The 22,643-nt window shown below is 44.4% G+C and overlaps 1 protein-coding gene across 1 annotated transcript in view; it reads right to left on the bottom strand.

Moving 5' to 3' along the window:
• BRINP1 (BMP/retinoic acid inducible neural specific 1) overlaps window positions 1-22,643 on the bottom strand; it is a 105,202-nt gene that overhangs the window by 7,554 nt on the left and 75,005 nt on the right. Inside the window, exons 4-7 of the mRNA XM_075015373.1 lie at window positions 18,441-18,610; window positions 16,251-16,356; window positions 5,989-6,225; window positions 1,687-1,909 (exon numbers count right to left, since the gene is read on the bottom strand). Coding sequence (XP_074871474.1) covers window positions 1,687-1,909; window positions 5,989-6,225; window positions 16,251-16,356; window positions 18,441-18,610 — 736 coding nt within the window. The remainder of the gene's footprint in view (window positions 1-1,686; window positions 1,910-5,988; window positions 6,226-16,250; window positions 16,357-18,440; window positions 18,611-22,643) is intronic.

Below are 22,643 nucleotides of genomic sequence, written 5' to 3'. Positions count from 1 at the left end.
CTACCCTCTCTTCTTCCGGGAGGCAGTGAATGGCAACTCTATTTCTCTCTCCTTTAGGTTCCTATTCAATATATAATATACTATGTCTATTATGCGTTTTTGTAGGGGAGAGAGAGAGAGAGAACTGCTCCTAGTATAAACCCTCCATCCTTTCAAAGCCTGTGGCGTTTATGGGAAGCATCTGTCTCTATGTAATAATTACAGTTAGAAAATGAGAATGTTTCCTAGGCCCCAACAAAAAGAGCACTGAAATACACACCTCTCTCTCCCTATCTGTCTACTGAGCCAGTCCTGCAACTTACTACAAATGCGGAATGACACATAAGAGTGAAAATGATAATATGCATGGTGGTGTTGACTTAAACAAATCAAGCACATCAGTCAGTAAAAAACTCAGCTGCCAGCATCCATTTCATCCTCCCTCACCCAGCTTTTAGAGTGGTTGTTGGAGACTCCTTTCTGCCTGGCTGGCTTTTTCAAATAGAAGTAAAATGGTAAAGACATATTTACACAAAAGCTTGTAGCAGCGTGGTAGGCTGCATATTTGCTAGGTGCTGTTTGCTGCTTTCACTGGTGTTGATGGCACGTGATTCAGAGGTAGGATATGAATGTCTGTGTTGCTTCTGCACAAGCCAGGTTTGCTTTTAATAACTTACCCAGCTGTCTAGACGGGTTGTTTAAAAATGTTCTTCAGAAGAACCCAAAAATCTTTTAATCTTGACCTATCTGTGGAATTGGGATGTGGTCCACCTGCATCAAAATTACCCCCTAAAGAGACCTGGAAGTATTATATTGACCGTACAGGGCTAAAAGTGAAAACTCAGAATGCTCATTCCCCTATGGATAAAATGGTTACAAGAGCCTCTAGTTAGCCAATTAATTATCTCTCGAAATAGAACATGCAGCTGATCAAGCTGGTGAAAAAACAAAACAAAACAAAACAAAAAAGTTCATCTATGAATGCTAATTCAGCCCATCCGCTCCCAGAGAGGACTGAAAAAGGAGAGACATCAGGGCTCATTATTTCCAGGGTTTCAAGCCTCACTCTTCAGTTCCAGACAACAGATAGGACAGGGTGAGAAACGTTCATTAAAACCACAGAGACAGAGCTCCACAAATGGGTGGAGGCAGCTCTAAATCCTCCCACCCAGAAAGGCAGTGAGGAGTTAGCGATTGTCGAATAGTACCAACAGCTGCTGTAGCTGTAAGAGGACTTCCTCAGTAATTCTAACAAAACAAAAAGCAGTCAAGTAGCACTTTAAAGACTAGCAAAATAGTTTATTAGGTGATGAGCTTTCGTGGGACAGACCCACTTCTTCAGACCACAGCCAGACCAGAACAGACTCAATATTTAAGGTCTGTCCCACGAAAGCTCACCTAATAAACTATTTTGCTAGTCTTTAAAGTGCTACTTGACTGCTTTTTGTTTTGATAGTGTATAGACTAGCACGGCTCCCTCTCTGTTACTATTCAGTAATTCTAAGAATGCCTCACTCCTTATTTCACTCTCTCCTTTGTAGCTGTGTGACCAGGGCTTGAGTCTTTCCAGGCCCACAGGATTACTCTGCAGTGCTCTGAGCTTTGTAAAACAAAGAGGCCCAAAAAAACAAACCAAACCCAGCAGGGCTTCTCACTGAGGCCATAAGCCTGGACCTATCTTGGAGGCAGGAGAAGGGGCAGAAGTACCTTTCTCTAGGCAGCTGGTGGTTAGGGTTGTGCCGGCAACGGACGCTGAGGCCAAAGAGTTTGCGGGCAGTGCGCTGGATCTTCTGTCGCTGGGTTTCCATGGAACTCTGCAGGAGCTTGTATCGGTTCTGAAGATCCCAGTCATTGCCCCAGTGCTGGTGGATGCTCCCAATGGTCAGGAAGTGGTTGTTAGGTAGCCTTTTCATGAAGGATTTAAACTCATCTAGGAACACACAACCAAAGTGACAGGCTTTGAGTGGCTTGCGTGATACTAAGAGCACAAGGCCAGATACAAGCTATTGAAACAATTATGGTCCAAATGCAGGAGATGAGCATTAATCCCCAGGTTTGTAATAATTCTTCAGGAAGCACCCCAATTCTACAACTGTGATTGTTAAGGGGGTTTAGAGCCACTGCATGTTATAGGTGAGATATTTTCCATTTATACTTAAAACAACAGGACGTGGATATTCCAGGCCATGGGATCTCAACCTGGATGGATCTCAAAAAGAGATTAGGGGATTTTCTTCACCCAGTCACTGCTACATTGGAAGGGTTTCCCAGCAAGGTCCTAGCTGTATTGTACCAGGGGTACAATGTGGGGATTAGAGCAGTGCAAAATTTTTTTTCAAGAAAAAATGTTTCCATTTTAAAATGGCCTTTTGGTCAAATTCAGAAGTTTTCATGGACAAATTTTGTTTCTTTGAAATCTTTCAGTTTCTCCCACCACACCAGAAAATGAAAAACGTAGTCAGTTTGTTCTGGCTTTTCAGTTATTGTTCTCATGTCCCATCCCTTCTTTTGCTCTTTTATGGTTGTAAAATCAGAAAGGGTTCGGGGGGAGGGTAGGGGGAAGGGGGAACAGAGAAAAAAAAACAGTAAGTTGGAGAAGCAAACATTTTCTAAACCAACAATTTTCTATAGAGATTTTCCTGAATTTTTTTAAATCAATGAAAAATTGTTCCTTTTGAATGTATCCTTGTAAATGACACAATTGTTTCACAACATGATTCCTATTGTTCAACTTTTAGTTCAAATCTATCCACCTAATAGAGAAGGTTATGTATTAGTCAAGTGGGTAGTTAGGGAGGAGACAGACATTTATCACCATACAATCTGCGCACATAATAAAAAATAATCACTACCACAACACTGTAAAGACCATAGGACATCTGGTTTTCTACATCGTTCCCCAAAGGCAGCTGAGAGAATTTTTTTTTTGTTTTTTTAAATCGTCTGGAATCCACTCAATTTATAATGTGGTATTCCGTCCCTTTCTCCTCCTGTTCCCAAAATGACTCTCTCCTATCCCCCGCTTCTGAAACTATCATCATGCTTAATTGCTTCTGTTGACCATTCTGATTACCTCTGGTACCTTTTAGCAATAAAAGCTCTGCATTTGCTTTCCGCCCCTTACAAATCAATTTCCTCCAAAGCCTGTCTGTGCAAAAGACCAAGCTCTTTTCACTTTGACAATGGACGTGACATGATTTTGTGGAGACGATGGGGTGAAATTTAAGTTCATTGTGTCTATTTTGATAGCAGCAGCAGAACTCTGGAGAAAAACAAAGCTAGCAAAAAAAAAACACCAAAAGAAAACAAAAAAAAGCAAAAAAAAAAAAACAACACCCTGCAGGATATGGGTTTCAAGAGCTATGGATGCCCTTTAAAGTTTCTTTAGTTAACATTTACATATATTTAAAAGGTAGCTAGGAACTTCAGCTGGGGTTGGTACCCTAATGTGCCAGGCATTGCATGTACATAATAAGAGACCTTGCTACAAACTGTTTGCATTCTAAGCAGAAGAGCTAGTAGGAATTTCATCACTGTAGGCACACAGAACCAGATCTACCCTAGTAACAGTTCCAAATTTAAAAAAAAAAAAATCCAATTTCAGCCACAATTCTTGCAGTTCTCAATTATTCAAGCTTTCAGTGAAAAGTTGGAATTTTCCATGGAAACAGACACTGTTAAATGACCCTTCACCGCCCAGTGTTTACCCCAAACCCAATTTTCCATCCAAAACAGTTTTGAAGGAAAATTATCCACCTCTTTTAATTAGACAAGAGAGAAATAGGCCATGTTATTACGCCCATTTTACAGATGGGAAAGTGAAGCATACAGCAATTACAGGGCATACCCTCAGCTGGTATAAATAAGTATAGCTTTATTGGCTTTAAAGAAATCATGCCCATTTTCACTGTCTGAGTAGGTATCCTCATATGAACTTATGACTATCACACAGGGAGTCTGTGGCAGAAGGAGAAACTGAAGTTAGATTTTTTGAGTTGTACTCCTCTGCCATAACCACTAGACTACTCTTTATTTTGGTGCAGCTTAAATTCACAGTTACACCCTGTTCTCATTTTGATTAAAAAGGACTAAGGGATAATTTTGAAGATTTTCATGATATATTTTTCCTCCCATGGAAGGGAAGGAAGGAAGGAAGGAAGTTTTATGAAGATGGTGAAGCAAAACACTGTCAAACTGAAATTTAATAGCACTTTTCACCACGACGAATATTTTGTAGGGAATGTAACAAATTGATGAATGAAATGTACCACTTTCATATACAAAGTACAAATAGGTTTCACTTCAGGCATCAGTGAAAAATATCCACCTCTGGGGAGGAACATGGCATCAGTTTAAGTGTGCACAACTACACAACATACCAATTTAGCACATGAAATGAGAAACACTCCATTCAGAGGAAACTGCAAGGGGAATTTAGGGAGTCAGAATATAGTTAACTGTGAGGACTTTGGCCAGTTTTAAATCCTCTATAAGTGTAAAAAAATGCATGAGGTCTTTAACAGCAACAATAGTTAAGATATGGGGTTGTGAGTCAATTTAAATCAGGAGCAATGCCATTGAAGTCACTGGGTCAGTTCCTTGGGAAATGTATATTGGCACAGCTCCATCGACCATGCTGATTTGCACCAGCTGAGAATCTGGCTCACTGTTTCCTCAGGTGTAAAATAAGTGCAGGAGCAGAAAAACTTGGAGGAGTGGTGAATGCAGTTCCCAGACACTGAAATACAGATGACCATTTGGGGCACAATGTTGGGCACCATAGTTAGACCCTCCAGGGGTCAGGAGCCTCTAAAACAACATACAACAAAGGACGGAATGAGAAGTGGCTATGATGTTGTGAAGAGATTCCGCCAGGGAGATTTTCATAAAAGGCCTTTTATCCAAATCCTCATGCCAGTTTCTCACTGGACAAAGGAACATTTGTAAAATCAAAGCCTGAATAGAGCAGTTACGACTTAAGCACCAAATTGCATGAAACGTTATTAATTTCAAACCCACGGCAGAGCTGGTCAAATGCCAAACATGTTCTGAATTTGTTCCGGGTGCATATAGGGTCATCCAACTCCAACAGAAAAGTCCCCAGGAGCGCAGCTCCTTCCTGGCTACTTACACTCTCATTTCGGCAGCAGTATCATTTGGCTGCAAGCACTAACAAGTGCACGTGATGAGGCAAGGAGGGGGGTAGTTAGCAATTCTTGTATTAATTCCCACTTCAAAGGGGATGTGTCTGGGCAGGGGCTGGATCAATGACTGCACTCTTCTTATTGTACCTTCTCCACAGGTGTAACAAGGGCCAATGCTTCTGCATCCCACCTAGAGACTCTAACAGCATTCTGCGTTAGGTCAGCCTAGCAATGGGTGCACTTCAGATCTATGTTACGCCAGCATTATGCAGATGAAATGCCAAAGATGCCACATGAAAATCAGGAACTTCAGATCACCAGACACATGAGCACTCAGCTAGAGATGTTCTTGGTCCATCTCTGCACAGCACATCTCTGTTGCGGAGGGGCTTAATCTGCTCTGTGAGATACGTGCATGAACTGTCAGTACACTGATAAGGCACACGTAAGTCAGGAACAGCTAAAGGTACGTTCTATACCATCCACATCACAGCTAATCTACAATGAACATAAATATCCCTGCTGTGTAATGATGAAATGGATTGTTTGGGAGGCTAGCAGGGCAGGAAAGAATTTTCCATCACAACTGCTTTTGGATAGCCTGTTGGATTTTCTACCAAACACAAGTTTCCTGAAAAGTGTCTGCTTTACGTGAAAATTTCCAATTTTGTGTCAAAGAATGAAAATCTTCAAACCAGTAATTTTTTTCTTCCTCATGGGGGGCAGGGGGTGGGGACAGGGGGACTGTTTAATGAAAAGTCTTTTTTTGCTGGAAGAGAAACCCCTTTTCTTAACAGCCCTCGCTGTTCTGATTAAAACAAACAACAAAACCCAGAAGCTGAAAACAGCCTCTTTGCCTGCTTACCTGAATTCTCCAGATCTTTATAAGCTTCCGTCCAAGACTTAGCCATGTTTGCCAGCGTGTATTCCATAATCTGAATGTCGGTGATGGGACAGTTGCATTGTGGGAATTCTTCAGCGCACTGGCAACCACACTGGCTATTCTGACACACATACTCCCCCTCTCCATTGCACATGATGTAACTCAAAGCAGACTGGACAAATTTCTCTTGTAAATACTGAGGGAAGATGATCTGGAGACCTGGCGTGGAGACAAGAACAGGGGATATGTAAATCAATGTTTTGGGCTGCTGTTCCATTTTTGAAACCTGTTTCATTAACAGCTTGAAAGGTGATGCAGAAGAATTAAAAGTTGTTGTAAAAATTTCTTCCCGATTTTTGGTGAGCAAGGAATTTGGGGTACAAGGTTTATGTCTCAAGTTCAATGCCACTGCTGAGCTGAGATCAGACGGCATCTCCTGGCCTTAAGGAAGTGACGGCATGGGTTATCATCCCACAAGCCTTGGAAAATACAACAATATGTACTACAAGAAGAGACATAAGGAGGAAGTGGAATAGACATGGTTGTACTACTGGGTGCTAGACAAAGGCTGATAAAAACCTGAAGCCTCACAGTGCTGCCTGGGATGCCTGCCTCTTTGTCTCTACTCCAAAATCCCCTTTAGCCCATACCGGGAGGAGGTTGTCTCTATTCATCTTAGCCTCAGTTTCCACTACAACGTCTCACCCAGGTAAAGTGGCTGGCCTTAATACTTTGTTTTTGGATGGACTTTTTCAGCCTCATCCACTGAGCACTAGTTCAGATATAATGAGCATGATCTGCTTTATTGGAAACTAAATATCTCACATGGTGTGGAAATGTAGAAAGAAAGAAAGAAAAATATTTCTGTGCTGATGGCTAGGAGATTTTAAAGCCCACATTCCACTGAATTTTAGTAAGAGCTGGGTGTCTAACTCACTTCATCTTGTTTAAAAATCCCAACATGACAAGTGTGTGTCACATTCTCACTCAGGCAGACTGGCATAGTTCCACTGACCTCAGCGTCACTTTATACCTGCTGAGAATCTAACCCTACTTACACACTCCCTTACACACACACGTACACACACATCTACCCACCTACACACTCACGCACACGATAAACATTTTTCTGTGCTCTCCTGTCAAAGGCCAAGTCTTTGGGCTCCCTGCAGACTGCCAAGGGCTCTGTAGGATTCACAGCTGTTTCCCTGTACCTGATAAGTTCTGCTTGTCAGACTCTGTCAATTTCTGAAGAGCATGAGGCTGGGGAGAACAATAAGCACGAGCGAAGCTTTTGCAAGAAGCCCCTCCGGATCACCTTTCTCCATAAAAGACCTAGGGATTTCAGACTGGCAGATAAAGGAGTTTATGGCTTGAAGAGCAGAGCTGAACTCTGGTGTAATGAAGGCATGCGGGTCAATTACCCATCTGTTTGTGTTTCTATTGCTTCGAATTACAGTGTCCATCGCTGACAGCTCACTGGAGTGGAATGAAAATAAGACAATCATTCACTGGGTGAAATGGCAGCGAAAGGGCCAGGAGGGCTGTGATCTCATTCAAGAGTTCAGCCCCCATCTCTGTGATGAGTCGTTTGCACTGTAGGTAATCGAAAGGTAGTTGGGAACGCAGGAGTATCCAATATGGGGATCATTTTAACTGACGCCCTTCCCTTCTCTGGTGACTGATAGAATAGCTCAGGTCCTGGGGATTAACCAATGCAAAGGGGACATCTCAGACGCCCTTTTCTTACCCACTTATGCAGAAGACGTGACTTATATGGAATGCTGTGCCCATTGGCAGTGAGCTGTCCAATTGTCTGACCTAATTCTCAATCAAGCACAGAGCAGCAGCAGCTGCCAGGCAGAATAAACATAGTGCTGTGTTCAGCCAGAGGTAATATTTGGGCACATGCAGGAGGAAAGGATCTGAGGCCTGGTTTGCAAAGGCACTGTGCATTTGTAGCCACCATCAGCTACTCAGGAAAGGATGAGTTCTCCACACCAATGAAAACCATGTTCTTCATGCATACGTTTCTCCAAGAATCCGGATTGTGCGTGTGTGTGTGTGATGGCAGGGGAAGCTCCAACAGACAATGATCCAAATGCAAAAGGGGGTGAGCCCTTGCACATCCCACTGATCTCTCCTGGGATGGGTTTCAATAACAACCTCAAGGCTCCTCCTTTTGTCTTTGAAAAGGATCACGGGTGCTCAGCACCTTGCTGGATTTTGTGCTACATAAAGCCATCTTATCCAGTGATAGAAGGGAATTTCCTTTTCCCATACTGGAGGTAGCTGAAGATCTCCATCTACGAGGCTCCAAAACTCTCACCTTGGCAATGGAAAATGAGTATTGAGCTGCTATGGATTTAGACTTTTTCAAAGCACCTTGAGAATGAGCTTTAAGTCTTTGAGGGTCTGAGGCAATAGCTAGCCTTCAGCAGCATTTATCACCTTCCATGGACCCTACAGGCTGGGTCTAGCTTCCATGGACTTGACTCAGTCCTTTGTCTACACTCTACAGGAATTACCTACCCTAGTATCTGAGATCTCATTCAAAGTCTAAATGATTCTTATGCTTCTCAGTTCACCAAGCTTCCTTTGGACAACCTCACTGACTTGCTTCCTAGTCCCAGTTAATGGCAATTCCTCTCTTGAACAACAGCATAGCTAACCTGTGGGGAACCACCTTGTACAGTTGCACACACAGCTAGATACATGGCTAACACTCATCTCCCCATCACCTACAGACCACAAAGGTGCATGCATACACGCCCCCATGCATGTACACAGAATACGCTGCATGTCTAACATGTCCTAACATACAGAAACACTTGACAAACAAGCACCTCTCCTATACAATACATGCATGCTCCTCTAGTCACACACGCCCACAGAAATACGTGCACCCTCACAGATGCTCACTTGCAGGCCCAAATGTTCATTTACACTAAGAATGTGTTGTGGGAAACAAGATGCTGGGGAAAAGTTCAAACAAATTGTTTTGAGTTCCATTTAATTAAGGTGATTCTGAAATGTTTCATTACAACTGTCTCATTTCAGTTTCTTTTGTTTAGACTATTACCTTCTATTATATATTTTAATAGACCTATTACACAAATACAATACAATACTATATTGTATCACTGTTTTGACATTGTCAAAAGGAAACATTTACACCATATTGAATCAAAGTAATGTGAAGCTATCAAAGAAAATCATTTTGATATTTCGGAATTGAATTTTGAGGGAAGTTTTTGTTCTGCTGCAACACAGAAATTTTTGTTCCATTTTTGAAATGAAAACAAATTTTGCAATGTCAGAGTTTCTCCCCGCCTGGAAATTTCATTTTCTGGCCCACTGTGCTTGCAATTTCCAGTATAGTTGAAGTGACGAGACGAATGCAGACAAACATGAATGCACAGGCACGGACACCCAGACATTCTGACCTTTCAGGACATTTAAGCTTGGTCTACTCTAGGGAGTTACATTGACTGCAGATACGCCGTTCTAGCTACAGCAATTGTGTAGCTAGAATTGACTTATCTGCAATCGACTTGGCTGTCTGTCCACAAAGGGGGTTGATTGACGGGAGCATTTCTCCCATCAACCTCCCTTACTCCTTGCAATATTGAGGAGTACAGGGGTCAACTGCCAACCCAAGACAGTTCAATTTCATGAGTCTCTACTAGGTGTGTGAAATCGAATTCCAGATGATTGACCCTGACTGGGTCAATCTGCCAAGTAGTGTAGACATACCCTGAGATCCAGTTTGAAGCCCTGCAGTCGGGGAGGGAGGAAAGGGCAGGAGGGAACAAAAGAACTGCTGGGCACCTGGGCAAGGTGGGGAGGCAGGGTCTGTGCTTCCAGAAGAGGTGGACCCTCTGGTGAAAGGGCAGAGCTAGGACCAGCCATTCCTTAGCACCACACAAACTGTGCCACCCCACGCCACCCCAGAGAGCCCTTAGCACTGCCTGGAGCATGCCACATAGGACTCTGGTGGTGATTTAAAGAGCCTAGGGCTCTGGGCTCTGCTGCTGTTAAACTAGAAATGGCAGCCAGGAGCCCCAGGGCCTTCTGAATCTCCGGACCCTGTGACAATGGCCCCCTCGGCCCCTCCCCATTGGTGGCCCTGATTGCAGTTGACCCTTACACCTAGGAATGGATCTAACAAAGACCTTTGATGACCTTTGAGGCCATTTGGCTCTGGAGCATCTCAGGCCTACAACTGGTGGGGGCTCAGGCATGGCTTTGAGAACGAGCCACCCTCCCTCACAGACTTCAGTCAAGGTCTGGCTGCAGCAGGCTGGCTGGGAGTCAGAAACCCTCCCTGTCATGGAGACACTGTTCTTTTATTGAACTGGCCTCCCAGCAGAGCGACAGGAAGGCAGGAACATGGATTTCTGTCAGTGGCTCATGCTTGGCTGCTAATCAGATCAGAGCAGACTAAGTCACGATTCATTACCTGCAGCCCTGTGACTAATTCCTAATGAGCTCTCGCAAAGCAGCTGGAGAGGAGAGAAAAGAGCCAGAATAATTATTCGGCGAACCGCCCTCCAGATCGGGTGGCTAACATTAAGGTGTCGCTTGAAGGGTCACTTTGCTTTATTCAGGGAGACCAGTCCTTCCTGGCCCAGCGCTGATCTCTGAGTGATGGGTCAGCCAGAGCCGGGGTTGCCCTGTCTTGTAGCATGTACAGTGTGTGTGCTGCTTATCTTCCACAGGCAATCACCAGGAATAGCCACTGCACCAGTTCACACAGCTGAATCACATCCCAGCACTGAGCACTCTGCTCTCGTTCCATTACAACCCACAAGGCAGTACCTTCCTCCTTCCCTGTCTGGACTCTCAAGCTTTCCTCAGCCATCTCTTTCCATCAGCCATCACTCCCTCCCAGCCTCCATCTTTTCTCTCCTTCCCTCTAGTCCTCTCTTTCCATGCAGACCCTCATAGTCCCCTCCAACCATCTCTACCCTCCCACATCTCACTCCCTAGGGATGATGGGAGTTGCTGTGTTCAGTATTTGCCAACACTAAGCTCAGAAGAGATCACTGTGATTCTCTAATGGGACCTCCCATATAACATAGGACAGGTGACTTCCCCCAAAGAAGCCCTAGAGCTGATCTGTTGTTGAGGTGGGGGAAACATCCAAAATGGTCAGTTATGGAGAATCCACCACAGCCCTTGTTAAATTGTTCCAATAGTTAATTACTCCCGCTAACACAAATGTATGTTTTACTCTCTGGCTGGACTTGTCTGGCTTCCACATCTAACACTTCCTCTCTTTGCTAGATCAAGGAGCCTCTTACTAAATACTCGTTCTTCTGCAGGTACCAATAGACTGTAATCAACTCACCCCCTGGCATTCTCTTTGTTACACCATATAGTTTGAGCTGCTCAAGTCTCCCATCGTAATCGGGGGGACTGGCGACCAGGAGACACACAGGGCACCACCAGCCATGTGGCACCACCAGCACTGTGAACTCCCCCCGACTTTGGGAAGGGCTGAGATGGGTTAGAGCCCTGGCCCTGCCTCTACCCTCCTCTCCCCTTCTCTTGCTCTGGCCTGTCATGCCTCTTTCCCCAACTTCCTCCCTTAAATACAGTAGCCTGGAGAACCAGTGGGGCCAGGGAAGTCTGGTGCTACCAGCAAGGGTCTGCTCCCCCCTACACACACACTCACTGCAGTAGTGGGGAAAGCAGAGTAATGTGGGCTGGATCCCAGCCCACCCTGCTCCCTGGTCCACCTTGCTCTGCTTCCTGTTGGTGATGGTAGGGCTGGTCCCACCCCTGCCCTGAGTGACACATCAGGAAAGCAAAGCGAGCCGGCTGCTCCTAGACCCACACATTTACACAAGGACATATAAAAGTGGACACCGTTTACTTGCGTCCACTTTTCCAAGCAATCTAGGTCTCTATGTCAATGACTGATCCTTTTCTTTATACGCCATTTCTTGTGTCACCTGCTAGTTTTATCAGAGCTGATCTTCTGTTCCCTTCTAGGTCGTAGGTAAAATGTTAAATAATGTACGGCCAAGAACCTATTTCTCTGGGATCCCACCTACTCAACCATTATCACCTATTTACAGTCAAAACAACAAAGCAGCCCAGTAGCACTTTAAAGTACCTGTTTACAGGCACCTTTTGAGATATATCAGCCAGTTGTTGATCAGTTTAATGCATGCTATGTTAATTTTATATTTCTCTTAATTCTTTAATTGTATTGCTTTGACAAAACCAAGTTAAATGTATTACAAAAATATATTACATAAGCACTCTGACCTTTAACAACCAAACTTGTAATCACACCAAACAAGTTAGTTTGACGGGATCTATTTTCCATTAGCCTATGTTGATTTGCATTAATTACATTGCCCTCCTTTTAGCTCTTTGCTAACTGAGTCCCATATCAGCCACTCCATTATCATGCCAGAGATCGATGTCAGGCTGACAGGCTTATAATTACCTGGGTCATCCCATTTACCCTTTTAAAAATTGGTACATAATAGATTTCTTCCAATCTTCTGGAACTTCCCCAGTTGCTCTAAGATGTATTAAAAATCAACATTATCAGTCATTGAGTTCCTCAGTCAGCTCTTTTAAAACTCTTGTATCCAAGTTATATGAACCTGCTGATTTAAAAAAAGTCTCACTTTAACAGCTTCTGTTTACATCCTCCAGAACTACCAGTGGAATGTAAAGAATAGATCATCACCATATGATGAGATTATATCAGCTGTTTTTCCCCAAATACAGAACAATATGGAACACATTTCAGATTTTTCTGAATTATTATTGATAGGTCTGCCATATGCATCCAGTAATGGACCAAGAGCATTATCAGGATCCATTCTGTTCCTTTTCTTCCTGGAAGTGTGCATAGACTTCTCAATAACACTGAACTGAAAATGACAAAGGCCGAGTCTACACTAGCCAGAAACTTTGAAATGGCTATGCAAAAGGCCATTTCGAAGTTTACTAATGAAGCACTGAAATGCATATTCAGCACCACATTAGCATGCGGGCGGCCGCGGCACTTCGAAATTGGCGTGGCTCATCCAGAGGGGCTCCTTTTCAAAAGGACCCTGGTTATTTCGAAGTCCCCTTATTCCTATGAGCAGACAATTTCGAAGTTTTTGGGTAGTGTAGACATAGCCAAAGTGTGATATTTTCTTTCTGTTTTCCACAGAGAAAAATCAAAAAAATGCCAACATGAAGATTTTGTAGAAGCTACATTTTCCATTAAAGAAACCCACACTTGGATGGAAAATTCTTGTCCAGCTTTAGTAAACAAAGACTTCCCTCTTTCCCTCCTCTTTTTTGCTCACACATCCCAGTGAATCATCATTTATGGTACAGGCTGAAACTCTCTAGTCCGGCAATATCTGTAATCCGGCATGATTTTAGTTAGCCAGATGACCACTTATCATGATTGTTGCCACGTTTCCTGTGGTCCCATAACATTTGTTGACAGCCACCAGTCCTGGCTCTCAGTGTTCTTTGCTGTTATTTAGCTGTAATTTACCCCTAAATCTCTTCCAAGAGCCCTGTAAGCAGTGGAAGTGTTGGTAATACTGCTAGACCATACTGACCTCCCGATGTCAGGCAAATTCTCTGGTTTGGCACAGGTCAGGTCCCCAGGGTGTTAGACTAGAGAGGTTCAACCTGTACAGTGGAGGCCTCTGCTGCCAGTACACATAACTGATGATTGGCCCTGGTATCATAAAATCAGAGAGAGGGGTTAAATCTAAGACCTTACTGTCTAGAGGAGATTACTAACAAAAATCTTGGATAACCCTTCCCTGGTATTTTCTTTGATTTTCAACCAATGGCTTTGAAAATCCCAGTGATAAATATTAATAATTTTGGATGACTTTAAGTTTCAGTGTTCACTGGGGCTTGATCTCAAGTTCTTTGAAATCAATAAGGAGCCCCTAGTTCGATTGATCTATCTATCTAATTTTGATTAGTTTCCATTAGTAATCATCCCCACAGTGTATATAAGAAACTGCATATTATATATTACTATTGATATAAGTTGTGTGCAGGTACATTTCAGTGACCACCAACAGATTTAAAGTGGTATGACTATTATTTAAAAAAAAAAATTAAGCCTCCACAATGCAACTTATTAATGAAACCCAGTTTCACCAAAATTCATACTGAAAGCCAAAAACATAACGTCACATTCTTCTGCAAAATTAAAATTTAAATTGATATTAAAAATGGACAAAATGAACTGTTAAAATTCAGATTTCCTATTTTGTTAAACATTGGGTTTAATCACTACAAATTTTGTACACCATGAATTTCCTGTTCTATTGACGTTGATGGAAAGACCACTTTTGTCTTTAGTGGAACCATGGTTTGTGATTAAATGAAGTCATGTACTTGGCCCATGACCCCTAGTTCCAAAATACAGGTGTCTATCATGCAAACTAAAGGATTAGCTATACTAGACAGTAGCTGTGGCTGACTCACACACCTCTGATGCAGCCATCAGAGAAGGACAAAGACATTTGGCTGGTATGTCACTTAAATACCATTGAATCTGTTACTCTTTCTTTATATGCAATACAAAAGCAACATGCCCTTTTAGGCTGCATCTACACTAGCAATTTCTTTCAAAACAGTTTTCAAAAGAAGGGAGCTCTTTCAAAAGATCCAGCAGCGCATCCACACAAAAGCATTCTTTCAAAAGAAAATTGAAAGAACGAGGCACTCCATGCAAAATCACTTTTCCTTCCCCATTGCAGGAAGAGGGCCCCCTTTTGAAAGCTTCTTTCAAAAGAAAACACATGTAGACACTGCAGGCCTTTTTCTCAAAGGCTCATTCCTCATGGGGCCTGATGTTTTGATCCCTGGTCCATTCTTTCGAAAGAGAGGGGGCGGTGTGGACGCTGTCTTTCGAAAGAAGTTCTTCCAGAATGGATTCTTTCGAAAGATCTCTGTAGTGTAGATGTAGCCTTAGTCTCTGGTTCCTCTATTTTAGAACACAGTCAATGTAAATACCAAATCCAGCAGCATAGATTCACACTCATAGTCAAGACAGAAACCGCAAAATAAATATCAAAAGATGTAAGATGCTATTCTCCTTGGCTGGGTCTACCTGTGCCCCTTTTTTTCGCGAAAGGGGCATGTTAATGAGTGGGTTTGAAAGATGCTAGTGAGACGCTGCAATGAATATGCAGTGCCTCATTAGCATAATGGTGGCCACAGCAATTTGAAAATGCAGCTTTTCGAATCGCGCGCTGCTCGTAGAGACGGGACCTTACAAAAGGACCCCGTCAGTTTTCGAAAGCCCTTCTTCCGATCACCAGATAGGAAGAAGGGCTTTCCGAAATTGAGGGGGGGGTCCTTTCGGAAGGTCCCATCTCCATGGGAGGCGTGCAATAACTTTTGAATCACCGCAGCCACCATTATGCTAATGAGGTGCTACATATTCATTGCAGTGCCTCATTAGCATCTTTCGAACCCGCTCTTTAACATGCCCCTTTTGAAAGGAAGGGGCATGTGTAGACACAGGGCTTCAGTCCTCTCTCATTTTCCAGGACCCTCTTCTCTCCCACCAAATTAAAAGCATTTGGGCTTCAGAATTTGTCCCAAATGCTAAAGGGCTCAGGGTGCTTCAGACAAGAGGAGAGAGCTCCAGGGTCAAGTTCATATAGCTTAAAAACCTTTAACTTTGTTAAAAAAAAAACAGAACAAAACCTCTGGGCATCCAATACAAGCCACAGAGCACTGATGGAATGACATTGGAAACAATGGGTAGGCCAGGGAAGTTAATATGAACATTCTGATTGACTGGGACTCAGGACCAAAACAGTAAAGACATTTAGGCATCTGAAGCTGCATGAAGGCAACAAAAGAGATTCAACAATAGCCCTAAACAGGTTAGCACTTAATTCCCATTGAAAGCCAATGGAATTCAGGCACATACACTATTTAGACCCTTTCTGGCAATTCTACTTTGTTCCTAGTACATCTTTAGGCACCAGAATGCCTCTGCCATGCTGGCCTTCAGTCAGGGATCAGGGCCCCATTGTTTCATACACTGTACGTATACTTAGGCAGCCACTGATCTTACTCTAAGGAGCTTACTGTCTGCTGAAGACAAGGCCAGTAAGTACAACAAACACTAGGGGAGGAGAAAGGAGGAAGAGGAGGAGTAGGAAAGGAGCTTTAATTTTCTTGTCATTTCTCCCCCAAGTATCTGTCATCACTCATTCCTTTCTTCTGTTTCCTACCTTGCAGGTGGAGTTTGCTCTCAGTGCTTTGCAGAAGGACAGAACTCACAGAGTCCAGATTGTCGTAGCTGTTACAGCCCAGGGGCCCAGTCCGAGTTTCTGTTACCTAGAGCAGGGTGCCCAAAACCAAAACATGTTAATGAGATTTCCAGGAAGGTCCAGTCCTGACATATCTGCATTAGCTGACAAACACTCCCACTGGTGTTCCCGCTAATCTCTTCCATCCATGCGCGGAATGTTTTTATGCACGCTGAGGCATGTGGGAATGTGCACCACCAGTAGAAACAACAAAATCTAGCTGTGGGCACTCTGCTAATTAGGTGGGCAACATTCCACTCTCTCCTGAGAAGCCACACAACCTCCTGTCTTACAGAGAACAGACTCCCCCTCCACCTTCTTCAAAATATAACCCACACGAAGTGCTTGAGAGGTAAATGCCCCGAGTGGACAGGTAGGACTAGATTAGAAATGTAAGCCTGAAAAAATCACCACCTCCCTGCCTCTGTCCAGGTTCAGATATGGTAAGTGATGGTCCCCACCGCTGCCTTGTATGCTCATACTGTGGATAGACGGAGACACAGAGAACCCTCCTGCCACAGGTAGCATGCCTGTTGTTATTGTCAGAATCCATCTAGGGAGGAGACCTCACAGCAGGATGTTACCTGCTGTCAGGGCTTTGATATCTCAATCCAGTTCTCCATCCTTGAGGGAATAGGCTGGGCCAGGAGATGCCACAGAACAATAACAACATCCCGAGCCTTTCAGCAGTGGCTAAGGGTGATGACTTTATCCCGTCTGCCTTTCCCACAGCGCCTTTCCTGACAATTGAATCCCTCCCCAAGAGAGGCTGAGCGCTTTCAAAGGAGAAGGTTGTTGTTTGTGGATCTATTTTCCTCTCCTTTGTATCCTCCTCCCAGTAGCTCCCCCGCACCCTCCTCCAGCTCTCTATCACTATTTATTGCATTCCATTCTAGGAGCCTTTGTCAGGCCCCCATTGCGGGCTTTTCTCATTCCCCTGTATCAATTCACCAGATAGCTGTTCCATACAAATTGCTGTAAGAAAACACACCAGACTGGTGTGATGCTGTGTGCAGTGGGGCAGCTGGCCCACTCTTGCAGGGAAGGAGTTAAAACCCAGTCCCAGGAGTGGACTAAGGCCGTGGAACCAGCACCTGAGGCAATTAGATGTCAGTTATGCCCTAGCTGGGGCTGTACAAATAGAGGGGCTCAAGGAGAGGAGGAAAGAGGACTCCTGCTACAGCTGTGGAGAAGGAGGGACCTAGCTGCCAGGGAAGCTACAGTGGCTTTCTAACACACAGCAGGGCTAGGGGAAAGGCAGACAAAACAAGGAGGAGCTCTGGCCAGGCAAGCTCCCATGCTGCAGGGCCTGAGACAAGGCTTGAGGGTACTGGGGCTTCAGGGAAGCAGCCAGAAAGCAGAAGGCAGCAGGTCCAAAACTCCTTGCCAATGATGAGTGGTCATTTCAGACTGCAGCTTGCCCCTGAGGTAAGGAGCTAGATGATGACTGGCTGTGGGTTACTGAGGCAAGATGGGTATCAGGGTGGGGGTTCCCTGGAAGGGGAGGACCCCAGAGAGCACAGCGACAGGGCAATACCCTGAGGGAAGGGAACCATGGTCTGGGAGGCCATGGGTCCTGGCATAAATTGGTGGAGAATAGAAGGCAGGTAACAGTGGGTGAGACTGTGGCCAGAAGAGGGCACTCCAGAGGCTGAAGAGCTAATTCCCAAGTGACCAGTAGGAGACGCCATGGAGGTGAGTCATGCTGGGTGATCCTGTCTCATATTCCTGCCACTGCAGAACTGCTGGCCCTTTTCCATTGTCACAGCTGACCTGCTCTTGCCAGCTGCACCCGCCCCCGCATCACTGCTACAGAGCAGTGGCCATAATCTCCTTATTGTCTGTTCCAGATGGTGTGTCCCCTTCCCAAAATCAGCATTCCCAATGGAATGATCTGTGCCTGCCCAAAATGAGGGAGACGAGAGAATGAGTTTTCCCATCAAACATCATTACCACCAGGCAATAGCTTGCTTTTTTCAGGGGGGGAAGAATGACACCATGGAACATCTGGTGCCTAATCAGCAGCAAGTCCAGATTACTATTGCATTGGCTTGGCTGTCTTTCCCCAGCCCATTGTCCTCCCAGGAATCATCATAGCAATAGAAGCAATACCTTGATTGCTCCAGTAGAGATCTGGATCTCATGGAGTCTTCTCATGGTTCCATCGCGGTCTACAAAGTAGGAGGACGCAAGCTGGTGCAGTGCCTCAACGCTTTGAGTGGCATTTCCAGACTTCCGGTCAAGTCGGCTTTTGTCCATATACATGGTCAAGGCCTCCTCCCCTGCAGTGAAAGAAAACAAACCACTGCATTGGAATGTTCGGTGCTACAGGAACCTACGGTATCTCATGCTGAACCTGTGCAATCCAAACTCTGAGATCTCCTCACCCTTGGAGATGCCTTGCTCAACAATGCCAGGTCCATTCTTCTACATGCAACTGGGCAGAATCAAAATCTGGTGTTAACTCAAAATCAAACTTCAACGGTCCAGATCTCCCACTGCTGTAAACTGGCATAACTTTACTAAAGTCAGTGGGATTATGCTGATTTATGCCAAGTGACAATCTAGCCCACTACATAAAATAGCAAATCATCGTGGGAGTACATTGGTGGAAGCATAAAAGTCTCTCATCTTAATTCAATGGCACAAATGACGGTCTGAGTTACATTTAGCTTGTAAGTGGCTGGGTGGTGGTAACAGGTAAAACATGGCATTTGTTCAGATCTGGCATCGTGTGCTGTGCAAGATGAATAGTTGAGAAGAGTGAGGGGTAGGACGGAGATGATAAACAGGAAAAAAAAGCAAAGAGCAGTCACATAAATGACTGTTCTGCTCTTCCTATGGTGATCACAGGCAAAGAGAGTTTTGTGGGTAAGCAATGGAGTGGACTAAGCCCTGATGCTCTTCCTACAGGAGACTACAGGCCTTGACACACCCCATCCCAGCGAGACGGGCAGACAAGAGGTCCTCCAAGAAGAATAGAGCAGATATCTCTGCTGTAGCCAATCAGGGCTCAGCAGGCCAATATAAAAGAGCTGGTAGGCTTGGCCTGGCAGTCCCCACAGAAGCCTGATCCAGGCCGGTCTACGTACTGCCTGGGAGACCAGCAGCACTTTGGACTGCTCCGAGTGGGCAAGACCCAGGCCCGGTGGTTGGAGACTGGCAACAATAATATAGGAACTGACAGCACCTGGACAACGGGCAGTCAGATCTCATCCTTTGAACCCTGAAGACAACCAGAAAGGCCTTGCATCGTGCCCTTGGCCACAGAGGGGCCCTCATGAGTGTGTGGACCCCATCACAGGGTACAAGAGCCAGGGAAGAGGTGCTGAACAGGACAAAGGATTGTGCATAAATCAGAACCTGTATTAATGCTACTCTGGAAGTGACTGAGAATCCGGAACTATAGAAGTTAGAATCCCACAGTCTACAAACATTAAACAACCAATAGCAACATTGGGAATGAAAAGAAAAATTATAAGATGATAGAACAAAGTTTATAACCACAGTTTACTTTTTAAAAATGTCTATGAATGATGCATGAGGCAGAATAGAATCCAGCTGACTCTCTGAGCTAGGCTAGCTCTGCAAGGCAGAAAGGAAGGACAGGCAAAATCAACATATTTTTCTCACAAAGGTCAGGAAATCTGATTTTGAATACGCACATGGAGCAGAAGATGCCATTTTTTATATAGCTAGCTTGAGGGGAGGAATCAAAGTTTAATTAGGGTGGAAGTAAGTAGCACCTGCTGTAATCCAACCTGGGTATCCAACTGATGAACTGATATTTATGCCACTGATGATAATTTATAATGATTAGGCTGGATGAAAAAAATGCATTAACTCTGGTTTTCGTGGATAAATATTTGAGTTTAGAAGAATTAGACTTTTTAGAGGAGAAACTGAATTCTTCTGTGGAAAATACTTTCTGTGACCAACTTTGATCTGGCAAAATCCAACATTTATATGAAAAGTGTCTCCATGGAATTCTTTTTTTTTTCCATTTAAAAAACAAACATCCAAAGCTCAGCATATTTTGATCTGGCAATATAGGCAGTGCCTAATAGGAGTTGTACTTCAGTTTCCTCATTGTCTTCTTTGGACCAGATTCCCTAGCTGACCCACATATCCCTTGCTAGTTGGATCCAAATCTCTCTGGCTATCTGCACCAGAGCCAGATATTCCCATGATGCACCATGGCCAGGAACACCAAGAAGGGAGATTGTAGTGCATCATGGTAGACAGTCTGACAAGGGAACCCAACCTAACCCATGGAGACAGGGAGCTTGAAGCACCCAACTACAGTTCCCATGAGACAAGCTGTGACATTTTCAAATCTTTTTTTTTTTTTCCAGGAAATAAAAATTTCCAAGAGAAAACTTAGACCAAAAACCTTGTTTTCATGAAAATTTCCAAGAGGGCGTGGAACAATTTCTGACCAGCTCTAAATAGTAACAATAATACTTATCAATAATTAATATATCAACAGCGATGCCTTGAGGCCAAGTTGGGGACATTAGGCCTTGTACGCACACTTAACAGAAGAGATATTTCCTACCCCCAAAGGGTTTACAATCTAAACATATGATGAGCGACAACAGGTGGATACAACAAACAGACAGGGAAACCACAAGGTAATGAGATGAATATGATTAACACGATAAACAGCGGTCACAGCACACCAGCTGCTTATCTGCTGTCAAGTGTTTTTCAGGCTTCGCAGTGCATGTTGAGTTTTAAGGAGAGCTTTGAAGGGAGACACATTAGTGGCTCTGTGGATGTTTACAGGAGTTCCTCTGTATGAGGGGGTAGGCTTGGGAGAAAACTGAAAGATGTTTGTGGGAAAATGGATCATATAATCAATAAAGTCTGTAGCTTGGACCAAATTTATCCTTGATGTTACTGAACTCAGTCACACCAGAGATCAACATGGTCTTCCGTGTCTATTTCAAACAAAACTGCTGCAGGTTGAACCTCTCTCATCGAGCAACGTCCACAATCTGGCATGATTTTAGTTAGTCAGATAATCACTTATCATGGGTGTGGCCAAGTTTCCCCTGGTCCCATAAAGTTTGTTTAAAGCCACCAATCCTGGCTCTCAGTATTCTGTGCTGTAATTTAGCTCTAATTTACCCAGTGAGAAGTGAAAGCGTTGGTAATGCTCCTAGATGATATTGACTTCCCGTGGTCTAGCAAATTATCTCGTTTGGCACCGGTCAGATCCCAAATATACTGGACGAGAGAGGTTCAACCTGTGGACATAGAAGAATGTGGCATGGTCGGGACGTAGATCGTCAGGTAGACACCCCACTCCAGGGAATATGAGAACTCATTTGTGTGCTTTACAAAAGCCCATATCTTGTTTTTGCTTCTCATGCAGAAAATCAAGGCCTTGCTCTGTCCCTGACTTGACAGTCCCTGGGAGAATGCTGAGCTGGGCCAATGGTTTGAATGGAGAGGTGTGATTCCATGCTCTTGTACACATACACAGGGCAGGTCTGCACTAGGAACCGATGCTCAGTGCTGTGAAAGATCCATACCCCCCCAAGCAATGGTGTTATACTGACCTAACTACTGGTGTAGACAGGGCTGTTGCTCGGAGGGCTTCTCCCTCTGAGTAGCTACCGCCTCCCGCAGAGGTGGAGTCACCATGTCAGCAGGGGAAATTCTCCCATCAGTGTAATGGTGTCTTTGCTGAAGTGCTACAGCCTCGCAGCTGCACCAGTGTTTTATGGGGAGATCCACCCTTGTGCAGCTGTCTTTGAGGTAGCGTGAACATGAATAAAAAAACCGCAGTCCAGTAGCACTTTAAAGACTAACAAAAATAATTTATTAGGTGATGAGCTTTTGTGGGACAGACCCACTGAATATTCGAGCAGCTCCATGAAGCCTGGCTAAAGTCATGTGGAGGCACAGCCAAGCCACTCTGAGTACGTATCCGCTGGTGTCAGAAGACTTGTAGGCAACAGTGTTCAGCCACACCTCTGCTAACCCCCCATCCCACAGTGGCTAGCCTGCTCTTTGTAGTCGTGCCAGCTCTTGTGAGGCAGCCCAGATATGCATACACCAGTGGGGCACTCGCACCACTTGCTCTTAGTGTGGACACAGCTGGCAGAAAGCAAAATTCCTGGTCAAGCTATAGGACTGTAACCGAAGCTGCTAGAAGGCTGGGATGTGAACTACCCATCCAAAACTGGAATCTAGCGTGACAGAGCTGTGGGGTGGGAACAAGGGTCCTCAACTAGAATGTACATAGGCAGAGGGGCGGAGAGAGTTGCTGGGCCCCAGGGCAAGGTGGGGGGGAGCAGCTCTGTA

The sequence above is a fragment of the Carettochelys insculpta genome, chromosome 21, assembly GCF_033958435.1.
Source record: "Carettochelys insculpta isolate YL-2023 chromosome 21, ASM3395843v1, whole genome shotgun sequence".
NCBI classification, from domain to species: domain Eukaryota; kingdom Metazoa; phylum Chordata; order Testudines; family Carettochelyidae; genus Carettochelys; species Carettochelys insculpta.
This window is presented reverse-complemented; position numbering and strand designations above follow the sequence as displayed.